Consider the following 12,578-nt stretch of genomic DNA (forward strand, 5'->3'; position numbering starts at 1 on the left):
GGAAAAGCTGGATGTTACTGACAGAAAGGCCCAAGAGACTGGACTTGCTGGACTTGCATAGCTGCCCCCTCACACACTCTGCCTGAACAGGGAGCCTGTCCACAGTCACCCTTCATTGTCCGCAACTGGAACTAGAGGGGAAGACGGGCAGTGGTGCTGGGACCGGGAGAACAATGGAGAATGCCAGGGCCACAGTATTCACAAGCAGGAGTTGGGCTGAGCACCTGCAAGGGCCTGGGCCCCTCAAAATGGGCTCATACTTGTCATTCTTTATGTCCTGCACCGTATCGCCTGCATATCCAGGCGAGCACAGCTTGAGAAATGCAGGTTTGAGTTACCTGGTGATTAGTGACACAAAAAGAATTGAGAATGACAGACATGCACAAACAGCAAAATGAATCCTTTGATATTTTGCAATACTTTATCACAAAAGATGCAGGCAGTTTTACTTCATAACATACATCCTATTGCTAAGAAGAGTATATGCTATATTAATATTTTATGGGTTTGACAGTTTACCACTCTTTTGGATAATTTGCTGCATCAAGTGATAAGAAAACTAGAACAAGAAAATGAAGGCATACAACATGACAAGAATCAAGTTATTCTCTGGTGCCTGTCCGAAAAGAACGATGAGGGAGTGCCCAGTGCTGTAGCCTAGCAGATAAAGTCCTCACCTTGCATGCACTGGGATCCCATATGGGCACCGGTTCTAATCCCGGAGGCCCCACTTCCCATCCAGTTCCCTGCTTGTGGCCTGGAAGTATGGTGGAGGATGGCACAAAGCCTTCGGGCCATGCACCTGCTTGGGAGACCCAGTGGAGGCTCCAGGCTCCTGGCTTCAGATCGGCTCAGCTCCAGCCATTGCAGCTGCTTGGGGAGTGAATCAATGGGCGGAAGATCTTCCTCTGTCTCTCCTCCTCTCTGTATATCTGACTTTCAATAAAAAAATTTTTTTTTTTAAGTTTTTAAAAAGAATGAGGGAAATGTGCCTGGGCCAGGAGGGGAGTTCTCCATTAAAGGCAAGGTGAAGACAATGCAAGCCTCACTAAGTGAGGCTTCCCACCTAGGAGGATACATGAACTTTCCTAAACCATCTTAAGCCTCTAGATAATAAAGTGATCTGAAAGGACTGACAACCTGCACTTTTCAGACTTCCGGCCCCTAGTCAGTGTTAAAAAGGAATTTTCATAATATCAGTGTCAAAAGCACTCACACAGGAACACAATCTTTTTAATGAGACACATTTATGATCTACATAAATACAAGACTATAAAAATAAGGGCAGTCCACTAAAATGATATTGTAAACATTTGTATGTCTTCATTCTGCCGGCTCCAAACAGAAGAAAGGACTTTACATTTTACTTCTAAGTCATGTGCAGTGAGCTGGTCCCAAAACACTGCCCCACGCTCAAGACAGTGGGGAAAAGCCCTGGCCTGAGCCTACCGCTGCCCAGCCCTGCTCCCCTGAAGGCCCGGGTCACCACACTTAGCAATAAACTTTAGCTTGCTCTCTCCGGACTGAGAAACACTATAGCTCCTTTTCCTCCCAGCAGTTGGCCAGTTTTCACACAAGTTCAAAGCTTACATCTCTTCAGTCGAAACAGCGACAGGCTGTGTCTTTTGAATACCTTAGAATACTTCTCCATATTTCTTCAGTTAAAACTGAAAATGCTCATTTTTAAGTCATAGTTTCCTTTAACTGCCCCAGTAAGGCTACTTCAATATAGCATTTTTTTCTCTGTAGGTAAGCAGTAAAAAAAACAACTCGGTATAAAAGCAACACATTTATAGTAACACTTTCATAGTCCAAATTTATTAATGTCTGCATATGCTCAAACTTAACTGATGTTAGCATCACTTCTACACATTTCTTCCCAAAACAGAATTTGATTGTTAAATTATATAAGAGAAAGATTCACTTTATTCCTTGGATAGTCATATTCTCCAGGTGACCACATGGATGAGATTTCTTCATTACATTTTGTCCCAACACTTACTGAATGATGATGCATATACAATTATCAACTTAGAGGGAAAAAATGAAACTCAGTTTCTAATATTTTAGAATTGTAATTCAGCCTCTCCTGCATCATCTCTCATAGAAAAGGATATAACTTACAGCTGTCTTGGAAAAAGCCATTAAGGAAATAGCCAAACATTCTTTTCCTTCAACGTAAGTAAACTACGAAAAAAAAAGATTCTCTATAACCCAGTAGAATTGGGGGTATTTTTCTCATAAATAAGTGATGTCAATGGCAGAGGGTAAGATTTCTACACACACACACACACACACACACACACACACACACATACACTTTTAAACCCAGCTGCAGAAGCAGTGCTGAGCAGCTCACACAATTCTTCCTATGAGACTACACAAACCCAAGCATGTCTCAGAGAGAATCAACCAAGTCAAGTGGTTGTCATAAATTGCAAAGTATCCCCAGGAGCATTATTTTTACTGGTCCTATTAGAAATACACAATGCATAGCACCTTATCAATAAACAAAAAGATCAATTTGGTAAGGAAGTAAATTCTGTTTTGTTATTCTCAAGGAGACTAAAATTGGAAAAGCTCAACAAAAGGAAGAACTATCAACATTTCACGAGAATGCATTTCTATTAAAGGAGTACTTCAGGATGGTGCTACAATGGACTGTAGGACGAAACAAACCCCTATTTCTACATCACACAGAAATCCAGACCCAAACTGCTTACGTGTGGAAGCTAGTTCTTTAAGACTCTTTTATAACTCAGGGTATTCCTACTGTTTGTACTATTGTAATTTTAGGCTTTTCATAAAAAAACAAATAGTCCTTGCACACTGACCCAAGATATCCTTTCAAAATCCGTAAGCTCTTATTGGCCTGCTCAGATTCTCTCAAAGATTGACACTGAACCAAGATCTTTTATTAGATGTGGACATAGCCGCAAAACCAGGACCAGCATTTGTCCCCACAGAGGAATAACTTATCCTTCAGTTTTCTAAAATTCACAGGGAAATAAAATGCTCTCCATGTGACCATTTCCTTATTCTAGAGATTTAGTAGTTGCAGTTAAACCGAAACTCCCCTAACCACGGCCGCATCTACTATAAAACACTGCCACAGTGAACTGGGCCTCTCCATTTCTTATTTTAGCACAGTAGGTAGTGCGGGAATGCCTGCTATATTTAAATAATGGGCGAGAGTAACACGTGACCATTGTCACATTCCACTATAACATCAAAAGTGAGTTTCATTACTTATTTTCTCCCTTCTGGAAAACTCAAAAATCCTTTATAGCTATCTTTATATCACTGATATCACAAAAGCAATAAGGATGTGGGGTGATAACATTTCACACTTGAAACAAACATTCAGTAATTTGGTTCCAAACAGTCAACAAAATTCTCATGATTGGTGCCATGTCAGAACGAGTATCTAAGATAAAAACAGATTCCATTATATAGTTTAACCTGTAGTTTCACTATGAAATCCAAGCCTATAGAATATAACCTCTTGGGGAAACAACCTAATATAATGGCATGGCTTTAAATAGTACTTTGTAGTCTAAAAAACCATTTTCTATTTCATGTTCTCAGCATACAATGCTGTTTTTAAAAACCATTTCATGTTCCCAGCATATAATACTGTTTTCTAGCCAAGAGACTAATTCTATGACCAAGGCCAAAGGCAACTATCTCAAGCACACAACTACTCAAGAATGCCCCCACGGGTTCTTTAAGATGTATGAATACTCTTCTCTTTATCACTCAACAGCGACACGGTTTGTCAATTCCATTTCAGCCCCGCATCCAGATGACCCAGGCGCTGCTCCGATCCGCCTCATCAGCTGTATTTTTGCCACAACATTCCTTCTTCACCACCAGTGTTTCCTTCTCTGCATTTTTCCATTAGTTCCAGCTCAGGCAACCATCGCGTCTGAATACCTAAGAATGCTCTTTTTCCTCCCTTGTTTTTGGACTCTTGCCCCAGATTCCCCAGGAGACTCCCTCATCTCCCCCGGCCTCTGTTGTGAGCAACAGTCATTCCAGGCTGGAGTGTGGAGTACTCAAAGCACCCATATGAAGCAGAGGACAGGAAAGCTTAGCAGGTGAAGTAGAAATCACAAACTGACCACCAGGGCCTTCACCTGGCAAACGCTAGAAGGCACGCCTGCAATTCAGGCATTCACCCTTTCACGCGTGGTCACCAAGCAACGGCCACATCACGGAAATGTGACGACAAAGTCACAATCCCTGCTTCCACACTCTTTGGTGTACCCTCAGGAAGCAGTACACCAGTGTACTCCAAGAGTCCCCAAATTCTAATCCATAAAGGAAGCCACTTTCTCAACCAAATATACCTTAAATAAGCATGTATAAGGTGTTTCCTACCAGAGTGTAGTATTATAGCAGTACACATTATATTTTGAACAAATTTTCACTCCATGTGTACAAAGAGAATCAGGTATGATATAATGTAGATTTGCAAAAAAAAGTCCAGCAAATCTAATAACCAATGATAAAACACCATGCACAGTATCTAGTTCGTATAAGAAGTCAATGAAGGTTAATTCTTAGTCTCTTTCTAGTTCCGCTCAATAGATTTGCACTCAAACCTATCTTTGGGAAGTGACTTGCGCTGCGCATGATCCTTGCTCACGGGCAGCAAGATACACGCAGAGGTACTAGTGAACAAAAGAGTACACAGTGGTTGTCCAACACTGAAAACAAGTGCTGAATCTTGAAAGATAACACCCAAGACTGGATCTTCAAATAAGAACTGACAGAAATAGTACAACCTTAATTTTATAGGCACTTGCTTCTTCCAATGGAAAAATAATCAGTTGATGAATATACCAATGAATGAATACAATTCAGTCAGTGAAACAGACCAGAGAGTCAAAGAGACTATATATACTCACTAGTATCTATGTGCTATGCTCGTGGCTTAATGCTGTCATCCATGGAGACTGCAAAATAAGCTGATGAAAGAGATGTTCTGTCCTCATCTTAAAGAACAAAAGAACAAAGAAATCTGTCCAAGTCACCCCAGTTTATTACCTGGAATTTGAACTCAGATCTTCTCATTCTAAATCCACTGTTCCTTTCCAGTCATCTCAGATGGTATTTATTTTTCTCAGGAAGTAGATGTAGTTTATGGGGAAAGAAAAACTGACAATACAACTTAAGATTATAATGTAGTATTTCTGATCATTTCAAGTTATGTTTCTGTGCACTAACTCAGTTTTTATTTTGCCAGCCAAAACTATTCTAAAGTTTTTCCCAAGCAAACATTTCTTCTATTAGCCTATTCTTCCCCTACAGAAAAGAGCTTTTCCCATACTGATAGGACCTCTAGCTCCTTCCTTATAAATAATACCAGGTGCTTATCTTTAAATTCCTTTGTTTGAATGTCCATGGTCTGTTACCTAAATTGACTCAAAAAGTTTAACTCTTCACATTGTTTATACTAATTCAACTTCACAACATGGAGGGAAGGATAGCCTTCTTTAAGCCCTACCCTTAAAGGATAGATCTAAATGCAGCACAATTTTGGAACATGAGTAAACAATTCAGGATGATCTTCATAGCTTAGAGTTGGCTAACAACACCCAACCTCACAAGAAATAACTACAAGGTAGCTTCCCAAATCATTTCCCACAAGAAATGTGTTACCATTGAGTCCATACAATATGTTTTTCATTCATTCCACAAATTCATACCTGAGCACATTTGGTCCAACAATTCACAGCTCTAGATACTGGAGATGGACAGTAGAACAGACAAGACAAACCAGGCACCTGCTCTCAGGCAGTACACCCAACAGGTGTTACACTGTGCCCTCCGTGACGCTGACCTGACACTGACAGAGTCCCACAACTCAAAGGCATCTTAAGCAATGCAAGCCCATCCTTTAGAATTACAGAAACTGAGCATTTGAAAAAAAAAAAAAAAAGGGCATCATACAGATTTCAAAGGTTTGAGGGAGCCTGTGCAATGGCTCAACTGGCTAAACCTCTACCTACAAGTACCAGGATCCCATATGGACCCTGGTTTGTGTCCTGGCTGCTCCACTTTCCCCTGCTCTGCACACTCCTCCCACCCCATCCCCACCCCCAGGTCCTGCTTGTAGTCTGGGAAAATAGAGGAAGATGGCCCAAAGCCTTGGGACCTTGCTGCCACACTGGAGACCTGGAAGAAGCTCCCATCTCCTGGCTTTGAATAGGCTCAGCTCTGTTCTTTGTGGCCACTTGGGGAGTAAACCAGCAGGTAGAAGATCTTTCTCTCCGCCTCTCCTTCTCTCTGTAAACCTGTCTCTGCAATAAAACACATAAATCTTTTTTCAAAAAAAAAACTTTGAACATCTGTTTTTCAGGAAACAGAAAAATAACTGGGAAAAAACCACTTAAGCTTCTTGGCATGAAAGTACTCAAGGAGCACATTTTAAGAAAAGGTAAATGTTGAGATTTTTTAATCTTTATTTTAAAGGAAGAGACACAGAGATCTTCCATCCACTGGCTCAAATCCTACGACAGCCAGGGCAGAATCAGGCTGCAGCCAACAGTCTGCTATCCAGGTCTCCCAAGGGGTATCAGGGGTCCTAGTACTTCAGTTATCACCTGTTTTCTCATAGACAGTAAATTAGCAGGAAGCTAGAATCAGAAGAACAGCCAGGACTGGAACCCAGACAGGCCAAAATAGGATGCTAGCACCCCAAGTGCACTTGCCCCAGGGAGGTATTTTAAATCTTCTAAGACTTTAAAACCCAGGGTGAGAAAAAATGCTACCAACACCACACTACAAAGCAAGTTATGGTATTATCTTTTTGAAAAATCTATTTTTTCCTGAATAGTATCTTGCATGGCTGCTTCAACCTACAATTAACTTTTCTTCTCTGGAAAAACACTATTCTATGAGACTGATTCGCTTGAACAATGACAAGTAACAAAGCTTATTTTATCTTGTTATAAGGCATTTTTTTTAATCTTATTAAAATTCATTCCACTTTCAGTAAATTACAATATATTTTTAACTCTTTCCAACTCAAGACAAGGCATTAAAAAACAATTACCAAAGTTAACTAGTATGTACTATCCAAAGTATGTCTTTCCCCGAGACCTCCCCCTTTTTCAAATGTCTTTTCATCACAAGATACGGTTGTCTCCGTAAAGTCTGTCTCTGTGTGGTCTACCAGTAGCTCGATACTCTAGTTAAATTCCTGTCCTAAAGCAACAAAATTCAAACAGAGCAAGCAGGTGATAACAGAGAAGTTGTAAACGAAACCCAAGCACATTGCGAAAACAACCTTGGAAGTAGTTCTACTTGGAAAACTCCATGACAGAACGGCCAAAAAAAATCTGCTCATTGAAGTCCTTTTCTTTTGTTGTTTCACGTTAAATTCCACACATTCGCACTTCTCCAAGACTGCCCAGACTTTTCACATCCTCATACCTTGGTCTGTGAGCTCCACTGAGCTGCAGCCCAACTCAAAACCGTGGAATTACCCTCATCCTCTGAGGTGCAATTCAAGGGAATTTCCCATTATCTCATACACCTGACATCATGACCAAATGCAGCTATGTTCTAAACTCTTTAGTAAGTTTTACAAATGTGTACCACTTCGCAATGTATTGCCTATCACAGTGCAAAATGAAGAGGAGGCACTCAAAAAATTGGAAAAAAAAATCAAGTTAAGCACATTTACCATAAAACATTCTCAGATGAAGTTAGGAATTTTAAAATCACTACAGGTAACCATCATATTGAAAATATTCCAATTAGAGCCCGGCACCGTGGCCTAACGGCTAAAGTCCTCGCCTTGCACGCTCCGGAATCCCATATGGGCGCCGGTTCTAGTCCTGGTGGCCCTGCTTCCCATCCAGCTCCCTGCTTGTGGCCTGGGAAAGCAGTCGAGGACGGCCCAGAGTACTGGGACCCTGCACCTGCGTGGGAGACCCGGAAAGAGGTTCCTGGTTCCCGGCTCCGGATCAGCACAACACCGGCCATTGCGCTCACTTGGGGAGTGAATCATCGGACGGAAGATCTTCCTCTCTGTCTCTCCTCCTCTCTGTATATTGGACTTTGTAATAAAAATAAACAAATCTTTTAAAAAAAAAAATTCCAGTTAGTACCCAAGAACAACTTGGAAAAATTTTACCAGACCCCCCATCCTCACAGGTGCACCAATGGGGACTGCATCATGGAAGTGAACCTGGCTATCTTGTTTTTCCCTCAAGAAAGGGCACTTGGTTACCCACAGATGCCCATTGATTCAACAGCCTCACCAGGCACCCCTGTGCCTTTGTCATAGGAAAAGCAAGCACCACAGGGCCTAGTAGTAGCAAGATTAGTCTCACTAAAATCCATTTAGGGGCCTGGCGCAAATATGGCTCAGTGGCTAAAATCCTTACCTTGCACACGCTCCCTACTTGAGACCTGGAAAAGCAGTCAAGGACGGTCCAAAGCCTTGGGACTCTGCACCCACATGGGAGTCTAGGAAGAAGCTCCCGGCTTCAGATTGGCTCAGCTCCAGCCACTGTGGCCACTTAAGGAGTGAACCAGTAGATGGAAGACCCTTCTGACTCCTCTCCTATTAAATCTGCTTTTCCAATAAAAATAAATAAAATCTTAAACACACACATCTGTTTAGGGCGTGGACATTTGATAATTTGATATGGCAGTTATGATGCCCAACACTTTACACTGAAGTAACAACTTCATTTTCAGCTCAGCTACTGTTAACGAAGACTCGAATAGGTAGCAGGTGATGGTTCAGGAAATTCGGTTCCTGCCATCCACCTGTGACCCGATTTCCCAGCTCCTGGCTTCAACCGGTGTAGTATCACCCCAATCTCAGTCATTGCAGGCATTTGGGAAGTGAAACAGAACAGGTGTGCTCGGAAAGTCCCTCTGTCTCCCAACTAAATATATACTTTTCTCTTTTAAATTTAGTTCTCAGGCCTGGCACAATACCTAATGGATGAATCCTCTTGCATGAATCCCCTATGGTCACCGGTTCGTGTCCCTGCTCCTCCACTTCCCACCCAGCTCCCTGCTTGTGGCCTGGGAGAGCAGTGGAAGATGGCCCAAAGCCTTGGGACCCTCCAGCCACATAAGACCCTTCAAAGAAGCTCCCGACTCCTGGCTTCGAATCGGCTCAGCTCCAGCCATTGCAGCTCCTTGGAGAGTAAATCCAGCCAGATTTTCTCTCCGCCCTTCTCTCTGTAAATGTCTTTCCAATAAATAACTCCTTAAAAAAAAAAAAATCAGGCAACACATAAATACAAAACCAGAGAAAGGAAATATTGATAAAAATTCTTTAAGAATTAAAAAAAGACGTTTAGGTCTATTTCCCTGCAAGGACAAGAGCAGTCATGCAACAGCTCCCTTCCAGGCCCCTGAGAGCACAAACCAGCAAGTTCTTCTTCCTCCCTCCCAAGGCTTTCCCCCTCAGTATCTTAAAAGTGTGAAATGTGTTCCCAAGGGGAAGGGGAACTGGCAAAGCTAAGAGGGAATTATTATATTGACAGCAATCTTCTGGCACTTTTCCTAACTACAATTTCTCACTTTCACTTAAAAGGGAAGAGAAAAGCCTTCCGCTGTCTGCCACTGCCTCCCGAGTCTGTCTGGTCTGCCATCATTTCACTTCTCAAACGCTGGTGCCCAAGGCCCCTCCCCCAACACACACATCCCCCCTGAAACAGCACAGGTATTTGCTCATGGGGAGCTTCTCCTTTTATCTTCTTTTATGACTAAAATATGCATAAAGCCACACTGAAAACAGAAGCCCAGCGTCACCCAGCAGACAGCCGCAGGTTCCTCCTCTCACGTGTCTACTGAGGCACCGCCAGCAGGCAGGCAGCCGGGCCGACCATTCACCTTCAGATATTTCTCTTTTTAAGTTGGAATGAGAAATACACCTGCAAAAAAACTGACAAAGGTCTCGAAGAACACGCTACATTTCAAGTAACTGGAACAAGACCTACTGCTTTGCTCCTTAAAAACTATCCATTTTTTCCAGTAGGGATATTGCGTCCTGCCTATTCCAGATAAAGCACTTATATGCAAAGCACATACGTGTGCACATGAACAAAGCTATGTGAAGAAAACCTACTTTGATGTGGGGGGGCAGCATCGTAGGACAGCAGGTGGAACTGCTGCGTGCCAGTATCCCGTACAGCCATCCGTTTGAGGCCGAGCTGTTCCACTTCTGATCCAGCTCCGTGTTGGCGGCCTGGAGAAAGCGGCCTGGAGAAAGCGGGCGAGAACCGCCAAGTGCTTGCAGCCCTGCCACACACGTGAGATTCCTGGCTTAAGTATATTCCGGCCCTGGTTATTGCAAACACCTGCAGAGCAAACCAGCAGCTGCAAGCTCTCTTTCCCCTATTCTGCAATTCTGCCTTTCAGGTAAATACATCTTTAAAGAAAAAAAAAAGAAGAAAATGTGGTACACAAATGTATGTTCTGAGTTAAACACAAAAGATGTCTCAAGGAGTTGCATTTTTACAAGGATTTTTTTTAGGAGGAAAATAAGCAAACCCACTTAAGTGCTTGGTTCCACTACAATACATATTCAAACAACTGAACAAAGGTGTCTTAGAGATGTGTCTAAAGCAAAGAGGACAATATTTTGTGACAGGCACCCTGAGAAAACCCCCAAAAAGCTACACGTTCTGGGATGACTGGACTCCAAAGGGCTGAGCTGCGCCTATTAAGACAATGACACTAATTGAGGTGCAGACTTTCACCTGCCTTTCAGGGGTACTAACCAAGAGATACTATGAAACAAACTCCTGTGAGTGCAGGCTAAAGTCACCCAGATGGCTCAAATTCACCACCTGAAGACCACAAGTCCCTAGCAACACTAAAACTTCATCGGCAACGTTCCAAGAAGCGTCCTAGAGCAGTTAACGCCATGGAAAAGACCTGGACTCCCGGGGTGTGCAAACACAGAGCAGTGTAAGGATTTCCCAGAGTTCCATGAAGCTAAAATTAAAAAAAAAAAAAAGGCGGCCTGTCTACCTGAAGTGTCACAACTATCTTAAGGACTGTCACCTTTCCTTGCAAAGAGGCGTGATGTGACGGAGCTGTCTCAGGAGTGTGGTGGAGGGGCGCGCGTTTCCGCCCGGGTTAAGTGTGAAAGGCTTCAGGGGCCGGGAGCGCTGCCCGCGGGTCCGTTTCGCGGCTCTGCGGGCTCCTGCAGAGGTCACTTCCACTCTCCGCCGAGCCCGGCCGCCCAGCCTAAGCCTGTCTTGTGGAGACCTGACACGTCACCATCCTCCTGGGGACATCTCCGGACGCCCCGGGCCCCTCTCCCCGACAGCCACCATCCCGAACCCTCCCACTCCCCCGCACGAGGAGCGCACTCGGCGCCCCACGGGGCAGCCCGGCTCCTGGCTGCGGGCTGACGGGGAGAGGGGCCTGCGCCGCCCGAACAGTCCCCCGGAGCGCCCGGGCGCGGAGCCGAGCCTGCCCCGTGGGTGACACGTCGGACGTTCAGCGCCCGCGGCCAGGAAGGCTGTGAGGAAGGACCGGGCGCGCGCCCCGAGGGGCCGGGGGAGTTGAGGCGCTGAGCCCCCACAGGGGGAGCCGCCAGGAACTCGCCGGCTCGGGACTCGCGTCCTCCTGCCTCCCCGGGCCTACGAGCACCGGCGGAGGGCGGCGTGCGGCGGCCGCATCCGGCCACCGAGCCGTCGCCAGCAGCAGGCCTGCCTGGCGGCGTGCGCGGCTCCTCCTCCTCGGGGCCGCCGAGCAGGGCAGGCCAGCGGCCTCCCGGCCCCGCCACCTGAGGCGCCGCGGCCCCGGGCAGCCGAGCGGCCCCCGGGCGGGCAGGCGGCCGCGGGGCGACGGGGCGCGGGCCCGGCGCGGTCCTCTCCCCGCCGGGCGCGCGCCCGTGACCGCCCGGCCCGCGGCCCCGCGCGAGTTTGCACTAACTTTCCGGGGCGGGGGAGGGGCGGGCGCCTCGGGCCCGGCGCCCCCCCTCCGCCGCCCCGCCGGCCTTACCTGTGCTCAGATTGTCGTTGATCTTCAAGGGCACCCTCAGGATGTAGACCAGGAAGAGCACGATGAAGAACCACACAGTCCAGAGATAAGTCCAAGACCAAACTATGCAGGACTTGAGCTGCTCCAGAAAGCCCGTGGCCGCTTCAGCCATGTTTCGGCGCTCTCTGCTGCCGCGGCTCTCGGTGTCTGCCGGGATGATTCACCGGCCCCGAGGGCGCCGCTCGCGCCGCCGCCGCCGCCGCCACGGCCCGGGCGCCTCGGAGCCCGCCCGCCGCCGGGGACGCGGGCGCGGCGGGAAACCGCGCGGGCAGCAGCGGGCGCGCCCGCTTTCCCTTTCGCAGCTGAATTGCCAACAACTCTCGGGAGGCCCCCCGACAAGTGGCTTCCGTGGAGCGGTCACGTGGCCCCTGCCCGCTCACGTTCTGATGCCACATAATTTATTATTATTATTATTATTATTATTATACTGACTGGCGAGTAAGGAGCCAGGCCAAGTGGCCCTGCTGAAGGAAAACTCGTGTCTTAATAATGCCTCTCACAGGTTGAACGCTTACTCCGGGTCATCTCCTTCGGGCTGGACAACA

General features: G+C 46.0%; 1 protein-coding gene across 5 annotated transcripts in view; it reads right to left on the reverse strand.

The window, feature by feature from the left end:
- ST7 (suppression of tumorigenicity 7) overlaps nucleotides 1–12,360 on the reverse strand; it is a 201,647-nt gene extending 189,287 nt beyond the window's left edge. For 2 of the 5 annotated variants that reach the window (XM_058655027.1, XM_058655026.1), the window contains exon 1: nucleotides 11,995–12,360. In XM_058655027.1, coding sequence (XP_058511010.1) covers nucleotides 11,995–12,145 — 151 coding nt within the window. In that variant the 5' untranslated portion in view covers nucleotides 12,146–12,360. Of the gene's footprint in view, nucleotides 1–10,105; nucleotides 10,235–11,994 lie in introns of those variants that run through there. The other 3 variants (XM_058655030.1, XM_058655028.1, XM_058655029.1) reach the window with 3 other exon arrangements.
- Nucleotides 12,361–12,578: the final 218 nt, after the last annotated feature.

The sequence above is a fragment of the Ochotona princeps genome, chromosome 25 (genome assembly GCF_030435755.1).
Source record: "Ochotona princeps isolate mOchPri1 chromosome 25, mOchPri1.hap1, whole genome shotgun sequence".
Classification (NCBI taxonomy): Eukaryota; Metazoa; Chordata; class Mammalia; order Lagomorpha; family Ochotonidae; genus Ochotona; species Ochotona princeps.